Here is a 23946-nt window from a genome sequence, read left to right as displayed (position 1 = left end):
ATATTTATTTTACACCCAGTCTTGTCGTACAGACCACTTTAGGTGGTTTTGACTCGTGTGTATGATTTGATATGATTGAGATTGGTTATGTGCTATAGATTCAGCCATGCATGTTACATTAGGTGGATTGGGCTGATAAGATATCTGGCATTGATATATGTGAATTGGATTACTTATGGCATTTCATTTAGATACTTTGGTATGGTATACTTCTATGGATTTTCATCCTGAGCATGATTTATGTTATAGCATATATTATACTTTATGGTAAATTATACAGGTTTTACGGTGAGGGGTTAGAACTTTTGAGAAATGAAATGATTTTGAAAAGCTTTGTTTTTGCCCACTCACACTTTTTGTTTTGCGCCCCTCCAGGTTTTAGATAGAAGTGCTTTGGTGGATCACGAGGATTTTGTCGGTGGTTCTGGCAGAATATCAAATGTAGGATCATCCTTGGGTGTTGTTTAATCAGTACTTGTCTGCTTGACTGCATTTAGGCTTTTTATACTTTGGTTGTGTATTTCACACTTATTCTCGTACTAGCACGTTATCTTAGCTAGTACTGCTAGTAAATTGGTTTTTATTCATTCATATTTCTTTATATCTTTATTGTTTCCGTACTGTGCACATAACTACATCATATTCACGTGACGTCCAACATGCCTTGATTTAGGTCAGGGTGTGTCAATAGGGCTATTCATACACATTTTTACTTCACATCCTTGTTAATTTTTTGTCTTTATTTTCTTCAATTCATTCGATACGATGGGCAAAAAGGTGTGTGAATAACAATGTCATAACATATTGCAATTTGATTGTTAATTACAATTAACCCAAGTAAAGACAATTTTTTACATTTGGCCCAGGTTTGCAGTTGGCACAGGTTAGGGCATAAAAGTAAAAATACATCGCTCGCACCAGAAAATAAGAAGGAAAAAAAGCCTCCCATGTTTCAAGCCTCACTGCAAGAAAGAAAGAAAGAATTCTAATTCCAATACCAATTCGAATAAAGATCACATATGGACGAAGAAACCCTAAAACCCCTTACTTCTGAAGAAGGCAACAATGGCGACCAACCCATGGCAGACCTCCCTGACCAAGACCTTAGCTCCTCCGATTCCGATTCCGACTCTGACTCTGGCTCTGAAGACGGCGACGACCAAGCCCACCATAACCTCCAACTCCAAACCCTTGAAGCCGAACTGTCTGCCAATCCTGGCAACTACGATACTCATGTCCAAGTAAGTATTCACCTTTGCCAATATTCTCGCTCCTTTATTAATTTTTTCTAATGGGTTATGCATTGTTGTTCGAATACCGTCTGTCTGGTTGCTGACGAAAATCTAAATTTGAATTCTTATTGTGACTACAGTACATCAAGATTCTGAGGCAAATGGCTAAAATTGAAAAGCTGAGGCAAGCAAGGGAAGCTATGAATCAGCTGTTTCCGTTAACCCCTTCTATGTGGCAGGATTGGGCTAAGGACGAAGCTTCTCTTTCCACTGGGTACTCTCGTTTCGTTACCAACGCTCTTCTGTTTGCCTCAATTTTTTTTTCATATTTAAACACAACACAGACACAATGGACACATAAAGGAAAACGTAGTTCCTCATTTCGGTGGCCTAATTTTTTGTATATTATTTAAGAACAATCTGTTTTGTCCAATTTGCAGGTCTGATGCTTTTTGGGCTATTGAAAAGCTTTACGAGCGAGGAGTCTTTGAATATCTGGTTGGTTATGCTTCTTTATTCTAGAAAACGTGCAATTTAAAAATTGTTATTTCTTGATATGCCATGCCATATTTATGTTAATTATGGACGCTTATGGCAAAAATTGAAAATGAGAAGCAAAATAAACAAACTTAACTATGACTTTGAATTGGATGGCATCCAAACTTTCAGTTATAAAAGCAGAATGCCTTATCGACAATTTTTCTGTTTCATATGCACATAACTTGTCCTAACTTTTGTACAAGAGGGTTTTCATTCTCTAAATGGATGTGCTCCGTTCAAAGTGATCTAAGGTTTATACCCCTTCTCTATACTTGGATGAACTTATGTTGTTTATGTTCTGGTTGTGCAAGAACATAGTTAACTTTAAACTTGTAATGAAACATCACACTTTTGTTCTAGAAGTGTTCATTGGGTTACTTTAGTCTAGAGATTGTTCATTGAGTGGGCTAGCACCAGTATCTAGTCTCGTTAAGATTTGATGTAAGTTTAAAGCTTTGCCCAACATATCGATTCTTGATCACTGTTCATATTTTTCTGTTGTTAATGATCAAAGAATTGCAGGGAATATTGACTGTTAACTTGGTGACCTTCAATTGCAGTCCATCTCTCTTTGGTGTGACTACTTAGATTTTGTTAAAGAAAATGATCCCTCAGTAAGAGAATGTTCGCCTGCTGGTATTTCGAAGGCCAGAGATCTATTTGAACGTGCTCTTACTGCAGCTGGTTTGCATGTTTCTGAAGGCAATAAACTATGGGAAGCCTATCGGTCATTTGAGCAAGCTATATTTCATACTATCGACGAGAAAGACAATCAGGTTTGTAGTGGTATATTGATGGATCTCTTGGCCGTCTTTTCTTGTAGTACATCTTCATTTTCTATACAAGTTTATGTTTCCTGTTATAATAATAAAAGAGAATGAGACTGACGATCAAATGTTGAACTCCATCTGTGACTTTTCTCTCTTTGGCCAACATTTCAGTCTAATCTTTTTCTTTGTTATGCCAATTCTTATAGCTCAGTTCAGATTTACATGTTCATAGTAGTACTACGAATAAACTAATGGTATTTAAAAGGTAAGCCATACAACTGTAAATATGCAGATTAGTATCTAATTTTGGTTATGGTTTCAGCCATCTCTTCTTTAAAACCTGTAAGAGAAATAACTAAATGCCTGTAAGAGTTCTAAATTACATTTTGATTTGAATGCCCCACGACTTACTTAGTTATTCATATTATAATTATTGTTTTTGGGATAATTATATGCCGCCTTTAGATGGTTAAACTATTTTTGAGATCTATATTCAAGAAATTCTTCTTACACTGCAGGCAAGAGAAAAGCAAATTCAGCGTGTCCGCTCTTTATTCCACCGTCAGTTGTCAGTCCCCCATGTTAATATGAGGTCAACACTTTTGGATTACAAGGCATGGGAGGTGGAACAAGGAAACATTCTTGATGCTGGCTCCAGTGACCTGGATGGAATTTCATTCCAGGTTGCCTCAGCGTACAAAAAGGCACTGGAAATGTATGATGCTCGCATTCATCTTGAAGAACAGATTTGTCTGCAGGATATGTCAGAGTCGGAAAGACTTCAAAATTTCATGGTATGTATAATTTGGAACTAGTACTTATTAGAACCGTAGAAAAATTAAGTTAGAAATGACAGTTGTATTTTCCTTTTATTCACTGGTTTGCCTTTACATATCCTTGCACCATTGTCTTTTTTGAACTTACGGTTTGTCTTTTCTGCCTCCTTTCTACTTTCATTTCTATGGTTTGTCATTATGATCCTCTGGTTAGTTTATTTACTTCATGTGTAAATCTTCAGTTTCTGGTCTTTTCTGCCTCCTTTCTACTTTCATTTGTATGGTTTGTCATTATGATCCTCCGGTTAGTTTATTTACTTAATGTGTAAATCTTCAGTTTCTGGAAAGAATAAATTATTCTTTTCTGCAGAACTACTTGAGATTTGAACAGTCTTCTGGAGATCCAGCCCGGGTCCAGACGTTGTATGAACGTGCTATTACGGCCTTTCCTATATCCAGTTATCTCTGGCTTGATTATACTCGTTATTTGGACAAAACATTGAAGGTTTTTATCCCTTGGCATCTCTTATTACGTATTTTCTGTTCCAATGGCAACCCTGTGCTGTTAAAGTAATTTTTTTTAACCTTTTCAGGTTGGCAATGTTATAACCAACGTTTATTCCAGGGCTGTAATGAATTGCCCCTGTGTTGGAGAGCTTTGGGTCCAATACATGCTTTCCTTGGAGCGTGGTCATGTTTCTGAGAAAGAGATTGCCTCTGTATGTTTTAAATTTCAATTTTGTTTGGCTGGACCATTTTTTATTGATCTCTGTCTGCTTCTAATTTCTTTGATTGATTACTTGTTGGAATACTTGCTTTTGACTTGGTTATTAAGCTACATCAGACAGAAATACATCTCTGTTTGCCTAGTAGTTTTAAAGAATATGTTGTAAGAGAAAGAAAGAACTAGCCTTGAATGGTTACTTGGAGTATGCCAACACTGTCGTATTATATTAGTTGGTTTACTGACTGGACCATATTAAATTCTAAATATGTGACTTGTGTCCTGAATCAAGTCTATCTTAACTATTTTTGCTCCGTTCATTTGGGCTTCATGGTGTTCTCTATCTATTTTCCCCCTTCTTCTGAGATTCTAGGAAGTACTATTTCAATGAGAAAATATGAATCTTGGCAACGTTTGTTTGATGATATTGTCCACAAAGTTTTAATATGGTATTCCTGACATTGCTGTTATGTAATTGCCTTTTCTTTTCAAAATTTCCCTTAATATGATATATGTAAGAAAAGGAGGGCAAGGGTTTTGGTTTACAGTGAAGGATGAATGGGCACTATTTGGCTTTGAATTTAAAGAAATGCCAAAATTTTTACTCTTGACATGTTTCATGTGTTAAGGAACTAGTACATCAAACTGTAGAGCCAATAGGTAACTTACTATTGGGCTTTGCTTCTCATTAGACTTAGTCTCCAGTCTCAGCCAGAATATTCTCCAGTGAAGACTCAATTTTCAATACAACTCCAGTGGATGCCTTTACCAAACCAAAAATGAATAAACGTAAAATGAACCAATAGAAATACAATTCCATTATGATTTCTTGAAAAATGTGTAGAGTACCTTTTAACTTGTTGCTCATTCTCAGGTGTTTGAGAAGTCTCTGCTATGCACTTTAACCCTTGATGAGGTACAGATGTTCTTATAATTGATTTGTCTTTCTGTCTTTGTATCTAAATATGTGACAATATTTTTTAATATCTTTGTTCATTGAGCTTCTTTTCTTTAGTACCTAGATTTGTACCTCACCCGTGTAGATGGCTTAAGAAGAAGAATATCATGCGCTGTTGAAAGAGAGCATGGCTTGGAGTATTCATTAATCAGGGAAACCTTTCAGGTTTGTTATTATTTTTCACTTATATAAAAACGTAATTCATTTTTGTGGCGAAGTTACAAGGAAAACTAGTTGGGATTAAACTTACCACAATTACTAAATTGCAATTAGATTGTATGTGTCTCTTGGTCTTCTGAATTAAGTGAGGTTTGGTCAGGGGTGGGTGGGGTGGGATTACAGGTGTTACGTTGTTGTTTGCATATTCCAAAGATGAAAAAGAAAATGTCTTCTCAAAAAAAAAAAAAAAAAAAAAAAAAAAAAAAAATATATATATATATATATATTTGTACAAATACATGTATATCCATGTTTGGATCAATTGAAGTCCTAAGTTACCAGTATGTTCTTCATAAGAAAGAGAAAAAGGAAAGTCTGTTTTTTCTGTACGTTTAAGGGTTAGCAATCACATTGGTTGTGTCCAGGCAAAATAACCCATATGCTGGTAAGGATTATGCTTTTTTGCAGCCTTTTTCCACTTAGTAGAAAGAAATAATGTATTGTTTGTACACATGAAATTTCTGACAATTTATACCTTCAGAATGCATCAGATTACTTGTCAGCATACCTGAAGAACACGGATGGCTTGCTACGTTTGCATGCTTATTGGGCCCGTTTGGAGCTAAATCTACATAAGGACCAACTGGCAGCTCGTGGAGTTTGGGAGACTTTACTTAAGCTCTGGTATGGGCATTTTGGAATTTGTGAATTTGGATTGTTATATTGGGATGCTTTTTTTTTTTTTTTTCTTTTCTGTTTGCATTTGTATGATGCTTAATTTTTTTTTTTTATCTTCTGTTAGTGGTTCAATGCTGGAAGCCTGGCAAGGTTATATAGCAATGGAAACTGAATTGGGTCATGTTAATGAAGCTCGGGCCCTATATAGGAGATGTTACAGTAAAAGATTTCCCAGAACTGGTTCAGAGGTAAGATCTACTTTCCTCGTCTATATTCTTGAATGAAACTTGTTTTTGACCACTCGGCCTCTCTCAAATTTTCACAACTTTTTTAACTCATTCAGGAGTTTGTGTTTACTTTTGCCTAGTTTTTGGGTTCTGATTTGTGTGATACGCTATGTCCGTATTTCATATTTCATATTCCTGTTCAAACATTGAGCACAGAATCGAGTAAATATCTTGTTTGTTCATAGCAGGCAGTGAGGTTAGATTAGATGAGCAAAGTACAGTTCTCTTGGTCACCTGGTGACCAAGGATTCATGGTCACCCTTAGATTTGATAGTAAGCACATCCATTTAAAATCTCCACCCCTGATATCAAATTCAATGGTGGGTGACCACTGACCATGCATTTCTTGGTTACTAGTTGACCAAGAGAACATTTCTATAGATAAGTATTTGGTTACAGATTTCTTCAGCCTATTGATTATCAAATTGTCAACATTCTCCCCTCGTTCCTAGCCCCAATGTGGCGCATAATTTAGCAGAAGCCTCTGGGGATTTTAAAACCCAGGTGAATCTGGATGTTATGGCTTCGAATTAGATGTGATCAGCATTTACGTTCTTAAGAAGGATAAAACAGCAAGAATTAATTGACAAAGTTGAAAGTTACTATTAGAAATAAAAAAATTTAAAACTTAGTTGTAAAGATTATTTGAAGTGAAGCTTTCTTCAGTAATTTGGTGTATTATCTAGCTTTCTTTTCAACAAATTATAAACCATATCACTGCAAGAAGCTTGCCTTTTTTCCTAAAAGGCCTCGTGTCTTGAATTTTGATAGTAGCGGTTTTCATTCTGTGTTCATACTTCATACTGACTCGTGTAGTGTACATGTAGTTTCTTGCAAAAATTTGGTTTGTTGCTTATTGATCATGTCAATTTGGGTGTTTGTGCATATGTTTGGTTTTATTTTTATTATATAGTAGCTTATACGCTTGTATATAATACATTTGGGATTAGATGGTGCCTTCAGTTCCTAAAATACAGAATAATTCAGGACATCTGCCACTCGTGGTTACGTTTTGAGAGGGAGTTTGGTTCGTTGGATGATTTTGACCATGCAGTACAGAAGGTACATTTTCCCTCTTTTGCACTTACCAATTGAATGTTGTATGAAATTTGAAATCGTTAGAATATGTGAATGTGAAGGTAATTTCCATCTTTCTACTTCACGTTCCTTCATTTCTGGATTGCAGAAAAATTAATGGTTAACATAAAAAGTTTGTCGCCATGCTGAGGGTTGTACTTCATAAGATTTGTCTAATGTCCTCAGCTTAGGTAATGTGAATAAAGATTCACCTAATGATTAATAAATTACTCAACATATGAAAATGATAAATGGAACCGAAATCATTTAGAATATGTGAATGTGAAGGTAATTATTCTACCTTTATTTCTAGATACATTGCAGTTTACAGTAATATAAAGTCAGAGTTTGTCAAAAGAAAACTGTAATATGAGAGCCACCAATGATTGTGCTTATAAGGTTGGTGTGATGTCAGTGTAGGTACCATAATGAAGTTTTATCACTTAATGAATAACAAACTACTCATCATTTTAAAATCTGAAAACTACACTAGCACTAGTTCTACCATATCTTACATAGACCCGGGGGAGGCAGTTTTTAGTGTTAAAAGTTATCCAAATTTGCGCAGTTTAAGTACGGATATGCTTTGCCTTGATCATCTCAGCTCAAGTCACTGTTCTTTTGTCAATCTATATTTTAAAGAAGTGCTCATCACTCCAACAGATTGAAGGTCTGTTGTTGACTTCTGCTCCCTTATTTAGGTCACTCCTCGTCTGGAAGAGCTAGAATTATTCAGGTCACAACAAGAATCCAAATTGACAGAAGAGTCTCCTTTGAAGAAGAATGCTCGTGATAAGAGAAAGCAAGTTTCTGAGATACCTAATGAACAGCATCCAGCAAAGAGGCAAAAAGATGCAGCCCAAAAGCCAAAGAAAGCACATGGGAAGGATTCTGAGGTGGTGAACTCAGTTGAACAAACTAAAGTGGAAAAGATCAAGGCCATGGGTGACCAACCAGATAGAGAAAATGAGCAACAGATGAAAGAGCGTGTTCCAGAGAAAGGAAAAGTATATGCTGACCAGTGTACTGTTTTTGTTTCAAATATTAACCTTAAGGCAAGTACACAACCCCTAAATCCTTTCTTATTCTCTTCTTTAATGCACAGGCATGATCTTAGAAACTGTTCGTGTTTTTCAGGCAAATGATGAACATCTGCGTCAATTCTTCAGTGATGTTGGGGGAGTGGTTGCTGTAAGAATACTACATGACAAGTTCACTGGAAAGTCAAGGGTCTCTCTCTCTCTCTCTCTCTCTCTCTCTCAGTTTCTTAGTGTTTCTTTATGCTGTGTGCAAACCTTTTTAGTTTAGCAATCTGTTTGGTATTTTAGGATTGGCTAATGTCCTGATTTTAATGTTTGGTTCTAGGAGGGATTTTAATGCTCGTACATTGGTTGAAGCTTGACTATGTTAATGGTTTAGAGGCATAAAAGATAGATCTTGTAATTGAAGACAGGTTGCTGGAAATTCTGGACAACAACTTTGATGATAGGGTATTGTTTTTTGGGTCAATGATTTAGGGTTATTTGGGACACTGTAGAGTCATAATTTGCTCAGTACAAAAGTAAGATTCGGATAAAATACTAAAGGTCGTACCCAGTGCACAAGGCTCCCGCTTTACGCAGGGTCTGGGAGAGGTGAATGTCGGCTAGCCTTATCCCCATTAATGGAGAGGCTGCTCCCAAGTCTCGAACCCGAGACCTACCGCTCATGGGCGAAGGCACTTGCCATCGCACCAAGTGCGACCTCTTACTCGGATAAAATACTGCTGGCACAAAATTATGTGCTGTATCTGAAGAAAGTTTCTGTTCTTTTTGTTGATGATGGAACTGGTTTGATCTAGAATAAAAAATCAAATTACATCTTTTGTTCTACAGTTGTGGTATTGATCTAATCTGAATGTGGCAACTCAGAATGTAAGAGTGCATGGAACTATTTAATCATTCTCTCAGATCAAAACATGTTCTGGCCCTAACAATCCTACTATTCTACCTGCACATTGTTAAACTCTAAATTTTCGAATTGAAAATTGTTATATGAGAAGAGCATTGAACTTCCTCATCTTTTTCATAGTGGACATGTGCAGTGAGTAAAATATCACCGTTGGTTAGTTGATGCGAGCAAGCTGCTGTTAGGTTTTTCCAGCCCATGATAAGTTGTCCTAAGTCTATAAGGAATTATAGTCTTAGAGGATTAAATTGTTTTCCCAATTGGAGTTTTTTACCCAATTGGAGTTAGTTTCTCAATTGGAGTAGGATTTATAACTAGATTCCAATTAGGATTAATAATCCTTATTGAAGAAGACCTTTATTATGTCTATATAAAGGGGCTATTGTACTAGTTTTGAAAAAGGGAGCAAAACAATAAATTGTATACCACTCAAGGGATTAGAGTGAGAGAATAAAAAGGGGCAAAGTGTGTGCGAGAGAAAAGAAAAGAGATAGTGTATTTCTTGTTCTTGTTCTTTCAGGTTTTTCGTCAAGTCCTAGTTCTAGAGATTTGGCAAGATTATTTGTTGTACTCATTATTGATACAGTGAAAGATTGTTGTTGCTGTCCCGTGGACGTAAACACATATTGCCGAACCACGTAAATTCTTGGTGTTATTTATCTTGGTTATTTGTTTTTCGATTTCCGGAGTTTGTTCTATTTTTCCCATTCTTAAACGCGATATTCTCAACAGCTGAAAGGCTAAAATTACATGAGATATTATATTCTTCGACCAAGATATTGACTTTTTATATGGTATGATTTCATTTAAACCATGGAATGCCAAAGTATCGGGCACAGGTGGGGTTGAAGGCTCAAGTTTTACTATGTTTGTTTTGAATGGACAACGAGGGGACACTTCCTCCTCCTGGGTTTAGTATATACTACTTGTAACATGTGCTTTCTCTTGGACGGCGTTTGAAGTGAATTTTTTTGGGTTTTGTTTCGTAAATCTATTTCAGGAGCAAAATTGAAACTCATATTACAAAATATAGAGAAAAGCAAAAAGCGAGGCCTATGCACCCTGCCCCCGGGGGGGGGGGGGTGTTAGAGGAGAATGCTCTTATAATAATATTCTGTTTGATTTGAATTTATGCCAGGTATTCATCTGGCAGGTTTAGGAATGAGGATATCCGGGGTAAAGTAGGAGTAGCCGAAATTGAAGGAAAGATGAGAGAAAATCGGTTACGGTGGTTTGGACATGTGCAAAGAAGGCCTACTGACGCTCCGATTAGAAGATGCGACTATGGGACAGAGGTTCAGGGCCGAAGGGGTAGAGGAAGACCTAGGAAAACTTTGGAAGAGACTCTAAGAAAAGACTTAGAGTACTTGGATCTAACGGAGGACATGACACAGGATCGAGCACAATGGCGTTCTAAGATTCATACAGCCGATCCCACTCAGTGACTTGGATTTTCCAAGTCTTCAATCGAGAAGTTTTCCTCACTCGGGAAATTAAGGGAACACTACCCCAACCTACATGCTCCACTCAGAAAGCTTCAACATACAAGCTTCAACAAAAGAAAATTCAAAGAACTTAGCGAAGAAGGCTTTGGTGTATTTAACACAATACGTTGAAATGAAGGAAAGCTTATTTATTGATATCCCCGATCAGCTACAAATATGTACATATACATGAGTCAAAATAAACACACAAGACGGAGCCTTCACAAAGGTTGCTTAGGAGAAGTCTCAGCAGTCGGTAGAGCCCCAGAAAGAGAAGGCACCGGAGGGGGATCATTTGGAGCCTCAGTACTGGACAGAACCCTAGAAGGAGGAGGCATCAGAGGTTGATCATTCGGAGCTTCATTACGCGGTACAGCCCCAGAAGACGAAGGCAATAAATGCCTTTGGAACAAACCCACAAATCTCTGATGATCAAGTAAAACCTGACCATCAGTTTCCTTCATCTGGTCAAGCTTCCTCTTCATGTTTGTAGCATAGTCATGTGCGAGCCGGTGCAACTGTTTATTCTCATGCTTGAGCCCTCTAATCTCCTGTTTGAGACTCATCACTTCAGCCGCCAAGGATTCAACTTGGCGGGTTCGAGCAAATAGGCGTTGGGCCATATTAGACACAGAACCTGCACACTGAACACTGAGAGCCAGCGAATCCTTAACAGCTAACTCATCAGACCGTTTGGAAAGTAGTCTGTTATCTTTGGGAGTGAGAAGGTTCCTGGCCACCACCGCAGCGGTCATATCATTCTTCATCACGGAATCCCCAACGGTAAGAGGACCAGTAGGGGAGACGAAGGATGGGCGCCATATGTTGTCTGGAGAAGGCGGGGCTGCCTCTTCAACAAGGTTCAAGTCAAAACGACGGTCGGAGGGGCCAGACATTTTCAAAGGTGTTGAAGAGAGAAGAGGTTTGACAAATCAAGATCTTAGAAGTGCAAGAATTAAGCTTCTACTGGTGGAGATTCAAGTGTGCTTTGGAACTTAATGTCAGCCTCTATAAAAATCTGCACTCGACGGAGCTTCGGAAATCGAAGAGGCGCCTGCTCAGAAATCGAAGAGGCGTTTGCTTTCTCAAAAGCTGGGCTGCTTAGAGATCACGAGGGTTGATCTCAAAAATCGAAGAGGCGATTGCTTTCTCAAAAGTTGGGCTGCTCAAAGACCACGAAGGCCGATCTCAGAAATCGAAGAGGCGCTCGTTTTCTCAAAAGCTGGGCTCCCCAGAGACCACGAGGGCCGATCTCAGAAATCGAAGAGGCACCTACTTTTCCAGCCTTGTCAGCACCCGTCACACGCACACTCAGCTTTGCAGAAATTATGGGCATTCTGTCGAAGACTTCTGGGGAAGTAGAAAACACATGAATCTTACTGTTCAATCACCCACTTCTCACACGCAACAATAGCTCATGGGTACCACAGATAACTTTGCCAAAGTTCTCTGCCAAAGTTGAGCACGTGAAGCTTGCAGCTCCCACTACATCGCTCTGACCAAGAAGGGTAAAAGAATAGCAAAGAAACAGCACTAACAAAGTTTAGACCCATAAATTTTGAAGGTCTAGCTACCATATTATTACCCACAAGGGTAAAGGAACAGTACCACTGCTGGATAATTGGAAAGTCCCTGTGTGTCAACCTCTGTGCTTCGTGGCAAGGTAGACTAGCAAACATGCCCAACCTTTACTCACATTCGAGAAAACACTCCCAATAAGATTGCTTGCTCCAAAATCGAAGAGGCACCGTCCTCCGAATCTCGAGAGCCAGACTCCCAACATGACTACTTTCTTAAAAATCGAAGAGAGGGTAAAGGAACAGTACCATTGCTGGATAATTGGAAAGTCCCTGTGTGTCAACCTCTGTGCTTCGTGGCAAGGTAGACTAGCAAACATGCCCAACCTTTACTCACATTCGAGAAAACACTCCCAACAAGATTGCTTGCTCCAAAATCGAAGAGGCACCGCCTTCCGAATCTCGAGAGCCAGACTCCCAACGTGATTACTTTCTCAAAAATCGAAGAGACACTGCTCCCCGAATCTTCGAGAGCCAGACCCCCAGCATGATTGCTTTCTCAAAAATCGATGAGGCATCGTTATCCGAATCAATCGAAGAGGCGCTTGCTTTCTCAAAAGCTGGGCTGCTCAGAGACCACGAGGGCCGATCTCAGAAATCGAAGAGGCACCTACTTTTCTAGCCTTGTCAGCACCTGTCACACGCACACTCAGCTTTGCAGAAATTATGGGCATTCTGTCGAAGACTTCTGGTGAAGTAGAAAGCACATGAATCTTACTGTTCAATCACCCACTTCCCACACGCAACAATAGCTCATGGGTACCACAGATAACTTTGCCAAAGTTGAGCACGTGAAGCTTGCAGCTCCCACTACATCGCTCTGACCAAGAAAGGTAAAAGAATAGCAAAGAAACATCACTAACAAAGTTTAGACACATAAATTTTGAAGGTCTAGCTACCATATTATTACCCACAAGGGTAAAGGAACAGTACCACTGCTGGATAATTGGAAAGTCCCTGTGTGTCAACCTCTGTGCTTCGTGGCAAGGTAGACTAGCAAACATGCCCAACCTTTACTCACTTTCGAGAAAACACTCCCAACAAGATTGCTTGCTCCAAAATCGAAGAGGCACCGTCCTCCGAATCTCGAGAGCCAGACTCCCAACATGACTACTTTCTCAAAAGCGAAGAGAGGGTAAAGGAACAGTACCATTGCTGGATAATTGGAAAGTCTCTGTGTGTCAACCTTTGTGCTTCGTGGCAAGGTAGACTAGCAAACATGCCCAACCTTTACTCACATTCGAGACAACACTCCCAACAGGATTGCTTACTCCAAAATCGAAGAGGCACCGCCCTCCGAATCTCGAGAGCCAGACTCCCAACATGATTACTTCCTCAAAAATCGAAGAGACACTGCTCTACGAATCTCGAGAGCCAGACCCCCAGCATGATTGCTTTCTCAAAAATCGAAGAGGCATCGTTCTCCGAATCTCGAGAGCCAGATACCACAGACCACTTTTTCAAAGTGCTCTGACAGAGTTAAAACATGTGAAACTGGCAGCTCCCACTACCGTGCTATGACCAAGCAGGGTAAATGAATAGCATTACTACCTGTTGTTAGGGAGACTCCTATATATGTCGACCTCCATCCCCAACGGACAGGCAGACCTGCAAAAATGCTCAACCCTTCATCATATCTGAGAGGGCACTCCCAACGAAGCCTTTCGAAATATTCAGCTTTCTTTCCCCCCGATAATACCTCTGCAAACAAGCTATACTAGAGCAAGAATATCTCATATCATCAGGGTTAAAAGCAAGAGTATCCCATATCATGCTTTTTCCCTGTCTTTTCCTTTGGCCTTGTTTTTACCTGCAAGACAAGGAGAAAGAGAGCAATCAGTCAGCACTTGGATCAAGCTTCCAGCCAGGAACTGACTGCCTGGAACCCCTTACCTGATTACTTACCTGGCATTGCTCTCGAGTACTCATCTTCAACATCTTATGTTTCCAGGGAAGATTCCGCATCTGCTTGAGGAACAGATAGGGCAAGTGCGAAGGATACAAGGAAGCATGTGGAGACAAGCGTAACAGCACACGTGCCGATACACCCATTACTCTGTCAAAAGCAAAAGTATCCCATATCAGCAGGGTGGAACGTACTCTAGATTTGATGGACTTGTTTTGACCCTCAAATTCTTCAGTCGGCCTTATACTCTGGAGGAAACCAGAAAACCATCCAGCTCAGTTCAAGAATAAGCCTGTGGAAAGTTACTTCTTCAAAAGCAAAAGTATCTCATATCATCTCTTCTCATTTTTCTTCTCTTTATCCTTCATGCTGCTGCAAGATGGGGAGAAGGTGAACAATCAGTCGGAGCTCTGATTGCTTACCTTGTCTGTCACCTCTTTCAGCAGACCCCCTAGCTCGGCGACTTGGGGGACTCCTACTACATGGTTTGTATCGCGATTGACCAAGCCTGAGACTACAAGTAAGCTTCAAGTGAAATTGATACATTACCTTGTGCATCTCCACCAGTTAAAGATACCACCCCTGGATGGAGGAAGAGTACTTCCAGAGAAGATGCCACATCTACCTATGAGACAGATAAGGCAAGTCAAGACGACACCACACTCCGATACTTAGAAGTTTCGTGATTACGAGATCATTCTCCCACAATATTTCCTAATGTCATTTGTACTAAATCATTCACTTGTACTCACTAAAGGAGAGCTTGAACCTATGTACTTGTGTAAACCCTTCACAATTAATGAGAACTCTTCTATTCCGTGGACGTAGCCAATCTGGGTGAACCACGTACATCTTGTGTTTGCTTTCCTATCTCTATCCATTTATATACTTATCCACACTAATGACCGGAGCAATCTAGCGAAGATCACAAAAAGCGACCGTTTTCGCTACCTAGGATCTATCTTGCAAGAGAACGTAGAATTAGATGGAGATCTCAACCATAGAATACGAGCTGGATGGATGAAGTGTAAGAGTGCATCCGGCGTGTTGTGTGACCGTCGTAGGCCACTGAAGCTCAAGGGAAAATTTTATAGGACGGCAATAAGGCCAACGATGTTGTATGGCACAGAATGTTGGGCGGTGAAGCATCAACACGTACACAAAATGGGTGTAGCGGAGATGAGGATGCTTCGTGGGATGTGTGGGCACACGAGAAAGGATAAGATTGGGAATGAGGATATCCGAGGTAAAGTAGGAGTAGCCGAAATTGTAGGAAAGATGAGAGAAAATCGGCTCCGATGATTTGGACATGTGCAAAGAAGGCCGACTGACGCTCCGGTTCGAAGATGTGACTACGGGACAGAGGTTCAGGGCCAAAGGGGTAGGGGAAGACCTAGGAAAACTTTGGAAGAGACTCTAAGAAAAGACTTAGAGTACTTGGATCTAACGGAGGACATGACACAAAACCGAGCGCAATGGCGTTCTAGGATTCATATAGCCGACCCCACTTAGTGGGAAAAGGCTTTGTTGTTGTTGTTGTTGTATTCATCTGGCAGGTTTAGCTTCTTGACCCCCGCGTACTCCTCTATTTAGTGCCTGCTGTGACTGATTTCCTCTCTACTATAGTTGAACGGAAGTTTCATTTCCTTGGTCTCAATAAATTTATTTTATGGAGTCCCCTAGTGCGTGCATTCCCCTAAAAATTATTGATGTATAGTGTATCATCATTAGCTGAATGTAAAAACATCTGTCAGTGAGACCATTGTGAAAAGCATCCAGATTTTGTCAGTAAAACCTGGAGTTATCATATATGTATATGAAATGAATTTGATCTTCTCTGTCAGTTAAGAGTGAAAAGGAAAGCTTATTTATTGATATCCCCGATAAGCTACAAATATGTACATATACATGAGTCAAAATAAACACACAAGAGGGAGCCTTCACAAAGGTTGCTTAGGAGAAGTCTCAGCAGTCGGTAGAGCCCCAGAAAGAGAAGGCACCGGAGGGGGATCATTTGGAGCCTCAGTACTGGACAGAACCCTAGAAGGAGGAGGCATCAGAGGTTGATCATTTGGAGCTTCATTACGCGGTACAGCCCCAGAAGACGAAGGCAATAAATGCCTTTGGAACAAACCCACAAATCTCTGATGATCAAGTAAAACCTGACCATCAGTTTCCTTCATCTGGTCAAGCTTCCTCTTCATGTTTGTAGCATAGTCATGTGCGAGCCGGTGCAACTGTTTATTCTCATGCTTGAGCCCTCTAATCTCCTGTTTGAGACTCATCACTTCAGCCGCCAATGATTCAACTTGGCGGGTTCGAGCAAATAGGCGTTGTGCCATATTAGACACAGAACCTGCACACTGAACACTGAGAGCCAGCGAATCCTTAACAGCTAACTCATCAGACCGTTTGGAAAGTAGTCTGTTATCTTTGGGAGTGAGAAGGTTCCTGGCCACCACCGCAGCGGTCATATCATTCTTCATCACGGAATCCCCAACGGTAAGAGGACCAGTTGGGGAGACGAAGGATGGGCGCCATATGTTGTCTGGAGAAGGCGGGGCTGCCTCTTCAACAAGGTTCAAGTCAAAACGACGGTCGGAGGGGCCAGACATTTTCAAAGGTGTTGAAGAGAGAAGAGGTCGGACAAATCAAGATCTTAGAAGTGCAAGAATGAAGCTTCTACTGGTGGAGATTCAAGTGTGCTTTGGAACTTAATGCCAGCCCCTATAAAAATCTGCACTCGACGGAGCTTCAGAAATCAAAGAGGCGCCTGCTCAGAAATCGAAGAGGCGTTTGCTTTCTCAAAAGTTGGGCTGCTTAGAGATCACAAGGGTTGATCTCAGAAATCGAAGAGCCGTTTGCTTTCTCAAAAGTTGGGCTGCTCAAAGACCACGAAGGCCGATCTCAGAAATCGAAGAGGCGCTCGCTTTCTCAAAAGCTGGGCTCCCTAGAGACCACGAGGGCCGATCTCAGAAATCGAAGAGGCACCTACTTTTCCAGCCTTGTCAGCACCTGTCACACGCACACTCAGCTTCGCGGAAATTATGGGCATTCTGTCAAAGACTTCTGGGGAAGTAGAAAACACATGAATCTTACTGTTCAATCACCCACTTCCCACACGCAACAATAGCTCATGGGTACCACAGATAACTTTGCCAAAGTTCTCTGCCAAAGTTGAGCACGTGAAGCTTGCAGCTCCCACTACATCGCTCTGACCAAGAAGGGTAAAAGAATAGCAAAGAAACAGCACTAACAAAGTTTAGACCCATAAATTTTGAAGGTCTAGCTACCATATTATTACCCACAAGGGTAAAGGAACAGTACCACTGCTGGATAATTGGAAAGTCCATGTATGTCAACCTCTGTGCTTCGTGGCAAGGTAGACTAGCAAACATGCCCAACCTTTACTCACATTCGAGAAAACACTCCCAATAAGATTGCTTGCTCCAAAATCGAAGAGGCACCGTCCTCCGAATCTAAAGAGCCAGACTCCCAACATGACTACTTTCTTAAAAATCGAAGAGAGGGTAAAGGAACAGTACCATTGCTGGATAATTGGAAAGTCCCTGTGTGTCAACCTCTGTGCTTCGTGGCAAGGTAGACTAGCAAACATGCCCAACCTTTACTCACATTCGAGAAAACACTCCCAACAAGATTGCTTGCTCCAAAATCGAAGAGGCACCGCCCTCCGAATCTCGAGAGCCACTCTCCCAACATGATTACTTTCTCAAAAATCGAAGAGACACTGCTCCCCGAATCTCGAGAGCCAGACCCCCAACATGATTGCTTTCTCAAAAATCGGTGAGGCACCGTTCTCCGAATCAATCGAAGAGGCGCTCGCTTTCTCAAAAGCTGGGCTGCTCAGAGACCACGAGGGCCGATCTCAGAAATCAAAGAGGCACCTACTTTTCTAGCCTTGTCAGCACCTGTCACACGCACACTCAGCTTTGCAGAAATTATGGGCATTCTGTCGAAGACTTCTGGTGAAGTAGAAAGCACATGAATCTTACTGTTCAATCACCCACTTCCCACACGCAACAATAACTCATGGGTACCACAGATCACTTTGCCAAAGTTCTCTGCCAAAGTTGAGCACGTGAAGCTTGCAGCTCCCACTACATCGCTCTGACCAAGAAAGGTAAAAGAATAGCAAAGAAACAGCACTAACAAAGTTTAGACACATAAATTTTGAAGGTCTAGCTACCATATTATTACCCACAAGGGTAAAGGAACAGTACCACTGCTGGATAATTGGAAAGTCCCTGTGTGTCAACCTCTGTGCTTCGTGGCAAGGTAGACTAGCAAACATGCCCAACCTTTACTCACATTCGAGAAAACAGTCCCAACAAGATTGCTTGCTCCAAAATCGAAGAGGCACCGTCCTCCGAATCTCGAGAGCCAGACTCCCAACATGACTACTTTCTCAAAATCGAAGAGAGGGTAAAGGAACAGTACCATTGCTGGATAATTGGAAAGTCCCTATGTGTCAACCTTTGTGCTTCGTGGCAAGGTAGACTAGCAAACATGTCCAACCTTTACTCACATTCGAGACAACACTCCCAACAAGATTGCTTGCTCCAAAATCGAAGAGGCACCGCCCTCCGAATCTCGAGAGCCAGACTCCCAACATGATTACTTCCTCAAAAATCGAAGAGACACTGCTCTCCGAATCTCGAGAGTCAGACCCCCAACATGATTGCTTTCTCAAAAATCGAAGAGGCATCGTTCTCCGAATCTCGAGAGCCAGATACCACAGACCACTTTTTCAAAGTGCTCTGACAGAGTTAAAACATGTGAAACTGGCAGCTCCCACTACCGTGCTATGACCAAGCAGGGTAAAGGAATAGCATTACTACTTGTTGTTAGGGAGACTCCTATATATGTCGACCTCCATCCCCAACGGACAGGCAGACCTGCAAAAATGCTCAACCCTTCATCATATCTGATAGGGCACTCCCAACAAAGCCTTTCGAAATATTCAGCTTTCTTTCCCCCCGATAATACCTTTGCAAACAAGCTATACTAGAGCAAGAATATCTCATATCATCAGGGTTAAAAGCAAGAGTATCCCATATCATGCTTTTTCCCTGTTTTTTCTTTTGGCCTTGTTTTTACCTGCAAGACAAGGAGAAAGAGAGCAATCAGTCAGCACTTGGAATCAAGCTTCCAGCCAGGAACTGACTGCCTGGAACCCCTTACCTGATTACTTACCTGGCATTGCTCTCGAGTACTCATCTTCAACATCTTATGTTTCCAGGGAAGATTCCGCATCTGCTTGAGGAACAGATAGGGCAAGTGCGAAGGATACAAGGAAGCATGTGGAGACAAGCGTAACAGCACACGTGCCGATACATCCATTACTCTGTCAAAAGCAAAAGTATCCCATATCAGCAGGGTGGAACGTACTCTAGATTTGATGGACTTGTTTTGACCCTCAAATTCTTCAGTCGGCCTTATACTTTGGAGGAAACCAGAAAACCCTCCAGCTCAGTTCAAGAATAAGCCTGTGGAAAGTTACTTCTTCAAAAGCAAAAGTATCTCATATCATCTCTTCTCATTTTTCTTCTCTTTATCCTTCATGCTGCTGCAAGATGGGGAGAAGGTGAACAATTAGTCGGAGCTCTGATTGCTTACCTTGTCTGTCACCTCTTTCAGCAGACCCCCTAGCCCGGCGACTTGGGGGACTCCTACTACATGGTTTGTATCGCGCTTGACCAAGCCTGAAACTACAAGTAAGCTTCAAGTGAAATTGATACATTACCTTGTGCATCTCCACCAGTTAAAGATACCACCCCTGGATGGAGGAAGAGTACTTCCAGAGAAGATGCCACATCTACCTATGAGACAGATAAGGCAAGTCAAGACGACACCACACTCCGATACTTAGAAGTTTCGTGATTACGAGATCATTCTCCCACAATATTTCCTAATGTCATTTGTACTAAATCATTCACTTGTACTCACTAAAGGAGAGCTTGAACCTATGTACTTGTGTAAACCCTTCACAATTAATGAGAACTCTTCTATTCCGTGGACGTAGCCAATCTGGGTGAACCACGTACATCTTGTGTTTGCTTTCCTATCTCTATCCATTTATATACTTATCCACACTAATGACCGGAGCAATCTAGCGAAGATCACAAAAAGCGACCGTTTTCGTTACCTATGATCTATCTTGCAAGAGAACGGAGAATTAGATGGAGATCTCAACCATAGAATACGAGCTGGATGGAAAGAGTGCATCCGGCGTGTTGTGTGACCGTCGTAGGCCACTGAAGCTCAAGGGAAAATTTTATAGGACGGCAATAAGGCCAGCGATGTTGTATGGCAGAGAATGTTGGGTGGTGAAGCATCAACACGTACACAAAATGGGTGTAGCGGAGATGAGGATGCTTCGTGGGATGTGTGGGCACACGAGAAAGGATAAGATTGGGAATGAGGATATCCGAGGTACAGTAGGAGTAGCCGAAATTGTAGGAAAGATGAGAGAAAATCGGCTCTGGTGATTTGGACATGTGCAAAGAAGGCCGACTGACGCTCCGGTTCGAAGATGTGACTACGGGACAGAGGTTCAGGGCCGAAGGGGTAGAGGAAGACCTAGGAAAACTTTGGAAGAGACTCTAAGAAAAGACTTAGAGTACTTGGATCTAACGGAGGACATGACACAAAACCGAGCGCAATGGCGTTCTAGGATTCATATAGCCGACCCCACTTAGTGGGAAAAGGCTTTGTTGTTGTTGTTGTTGTTGTGTTGGTGCATAAATCAGAAGTAATAATTCCATGTTTCCATACCTTTTTTTGCATCGAGTGGTTGACTTCATTATACTTTGTTTCTCATCGTGGTCTTGAAAGTTCTGATTTTATATTTTCCTTTTAACTTGTGAAGGGATTGGCATATGTGGATTTCTCAGATGATGCCCACCTCGTTGCAGCTGTTGCAAAAAATAAGCAGATGCTCCTTGGGAAGAAGCTGAGCATTGCACGATCAGATCCAAAGCATGGGAAGAAGGAACAAGGTACGCCACATTGGGTTTGTTTTTAACATAATTTTATGTGCACATGCTGAATCTAAATTAAATTGATACCCTATGGAATATACCATCTGTCATGTACTGGTTCATAATAAATTTAGGTATTTCCTCAAATTTTGTTATACATACTACATTTATAGTATTATTCTAGTTATTCATCAAACCTGGATCGGTTTGAATGTTCAGCTCCCACTGATTTTGTGACCAAGTCTCAAATCTAAATTTGCATCATACTCTGACCGAAGGAGAATTGAAGTCTAAAACCTTGCTGAAGAACTGAGATATCAAATATGGTGCTCAAGATTTTGATTTTATTTATTGTTTGCTCATTTAATAGAACCTAGCTCAAGGAGTGAATCAGTGGATAATTGAAACTTTTTCAAAACCAGGTGAAAACTGAAAACCAGTACATAGACAAGAAATATGCAACAGAACATAAAAATATGTTGAAGTCGAATACCTAACTGTAAAAAGGCTCTCATGGAGGGGAAAAAGGGAGACTTGGAAGATAATATCCGCTCCTTTTGAAAGTGCATATAATATTACTAGAGATGGATCTTGCAAGAAATGGCATTCCAAATTTTCTGTACTTCATATACTCATGTCTTCTGTATTGGGCATATATGTTCTTTGAAAGTCTTTCTGATTTAAAAAAAATTTATATGATGAGAGATCTATTTGGATTTCATTACTGTATGTGGTCATGATATTGCTTGTGCTGAATACTTCCACTCAAACTGGTGCAGCCAGGGGAGCTGAGTCTAATGATTCTGCTGAGGCCTCCAATGCACCTAGAGCACGTCAAGGACAGCAGTCTACTTATAACCGAGGAAGAGATAATGTACAGCTGAAGGGTAGGAACACATTTGCAACTCCCAGGAATATCCTTGCACTTGGTCGTAGTACAAACAAACCAACTACTGAGAAACAGGATGATGAAAAGCCAAAATCCAATGATGAGTTCAGAAACATGTTCCTCAAAGGTTAGGGCTTTCTTGCTGGGTTCTGTAACTTTACTGCAAAGTACTAGTAACTTTCTCTTTTTGGAGACAAATATGGCAGATCAAACACCTGTGTTCTGAATCGCCAACCTTGGCCATGCTGTGAGTAGGATATATATTGGGGGGACAGCCCTCTTTTGCTGAATTCGGTATAAATGAATTGAATCTGTTACCTGTTGCAGAATGTAATTAAGGTTTAGTTTTCCTAATACACCATCTGTTCATGAGGTGGTTCCGGCCATCTGTTTTATTCCCCATCTTTATTTGGCTGTCTATGTCCGACCGGTAAATGAGTAGGATAGTCCGAACTTGTTGACCATTGTTTCTTCATGTTGGCATACTGATGATTCTTTCTTTTAACACTCCTTTGGCTTGCACCTAAAAATTCTCGATGGCAAGGGGATTGTAGGTAGCTCCTTAATTATTGCACATATTTCATGTTATTTAAATTCATTGTTTGATTTAACATTTTTGGAAGACAACATTGTTTTTATTTTTATTTTTTGGGAATCTGGTTTCAAACTTATTCATTTTCTCATTTACCTTTTTTTATCTTTTTGGTTTTTCAAGAAAAAGCATAAGATTTCGAGAAAAGGCCATTACAAGTTACAACAAACAAGCTCCACAAAAATTGGAGACAGCCGAAACCCATTCAACAGCAAGATAAAACAATAAAAATGACCACCCCCCTAATCTATATGCCCCAAAGACAGAATGCAGTCACCGCCGTTGCTAGCACCTCGTCAGCAACCACAAGGGTAGCCGCAATAAGAACCAGCTTCGCGTTGAATTGGATGAAGGTATCGCAATACAAAATTATCAACCCGCAAGATTGAACTATCCTCAACTAAATTCCGCCACTAAAATCACCACACCGGAGGTGAGCCACCAGATCCGAACCACCATTACATACGCCTACAAGGAGAATAAAAAACAAAAACAATAGAAAGGGATGAGACCTAAGGGGCATCTAAAACACCCTTACTTTGGATAAAGCCACATCACATTTGGACCCAATTTTTTGGTATGCTGGTCAGGTGCAAACAAGTGATGGGAGAGTTGAGAACTGATGTCCAAATAGATATGTCATTTCTAGCTTTGAGCATAGGTTGGAGGAGGAATGAGATGTGAGAAGGAGGACTTGTTGGGTGACTTTTAGGTCAAGGTGGACTTGGGCTTTGAGAACATCCTCTTATCTTCCTTAGTTCAGTTTCTAACCAAGTTCCGGAATATTTTGAAAGAGTTAGCTTGTCTTAGGAAATATCTCGGTTCGACCAATGACTCGAAGATTAGCATGATTAAACAAATAATGGCTTGATTAAGAGAAGCGTAGTGTAGAAGCTAGAAGTTCATCAGTTTTGCTTGAAAGAGAGAGATTAGGTGGTTGTATGGTGTTCTCTATTGAATAATCTGGTTTCCTAGGGTGGTGACAAAGCTTATGATGGCTGAAATACTCAGAGGAGGTTATGGAAAATACTCAAGTTGCAGAGTGATGACTCTTGGGTTTCTTTGGCTCACTGTGTTTTGCTGGGGGATCACCCTTCTAAAGTTCTTGACCTATATTTGTAGTTGAATGATTCCCTTCCAAGGAATCTCTAGTTATGGCTTGTTCCTTCTCCATTTTCTTTCTCTCTAGTTCTTCTGTTACCCTTTTTATTTTGGTGCAAGATGGCTAGGTGTTGCTGACCCTTGAAACCTACATCATGCCTCCTTCCCAAGGCACTGCTTTCCCAGGTCAGCTTTCCACAGACACTACTTTTGGTAACACACTACATGGCTTTCGCCCGTTGGACTTC

At 40.7% G+C, this 23946-nt stretch overlaps 1 protein-coding gene across 1 annotated transcript; it reads left to right on the top strand.

Moving 5' to 3' along the window:
- Positions 1-910: 910 nt before the first annotated feature.
- Positions 911-22400, top strand: LOC103431798 (uncharacterized). The gene is made up of 16 exons (XM_008369968.4): positions 911-1241; positions 1373-1506; positions 1673-1730; positions 2333-2548; positions 3061-3336; positions 3689-3823; positions 3912-4037; positions 4917-4958; positions 5058-5165; positions 5701-5843; positions 5962-6085; positions 7112-7186; positions 7903-8256; positions 8339-8431; positions 21005-21134; positions 21896-22400. Exons 1-16 carry the CDS (start codon positions 1020-1022, stop codon positions 22135-22137), a joined length of 2478 nt encoding a protein of 825 aa, XP_008368190.2. The 5' UTR covers positions 911-1019; the 3' UTR covers positions 22138-22400.
- The last annotated feature ends 1546 nt before the right edge of the window (positions 22401-23946 follow it).

The sequence above is a fragment of the Malus domestica genome, chromosome 15 (assembly GCF_042453785.1).
Source record: "Malus domestica chromosome 15, GDT2T_hap1".
NCBI lineage: Eukaryota > Viridiplantae > Streptophyta > Magnoliopsida > Rosales > Rosaceae > Malus > Malus domestica.
The sequence above is the reverse complement of the archived record's forward strand: the minus strand, read 5'-3'. Positions and strand labels throughout refer to the sequence as shown.

Bases quoted from the DNA above. Each gene is read 5' to 3' on its own strand.
- LOC103431798 (XM_008369968.4), top strand. From the start codon at position 1,020: ATGGACGAAGAAACCCTAAAACCCCTTACTTCTGAAGAAGGCAACAAT. The intron at 1,507-1,672 runs GTACTCTCGTTT...TCCAATTTGCAG, and splicing joins GAAGCTTCTCTTTCCACTGG to GTCTGATGCTTTTTGGGCTA. The intron at 5,844-5,961 runs GTATGGGCATTT...ATCTTCTGTTAG, and splicing joins GAGACTTTACTTAAGCTCTG to TGGTTCAATGCTGGAAGCCT.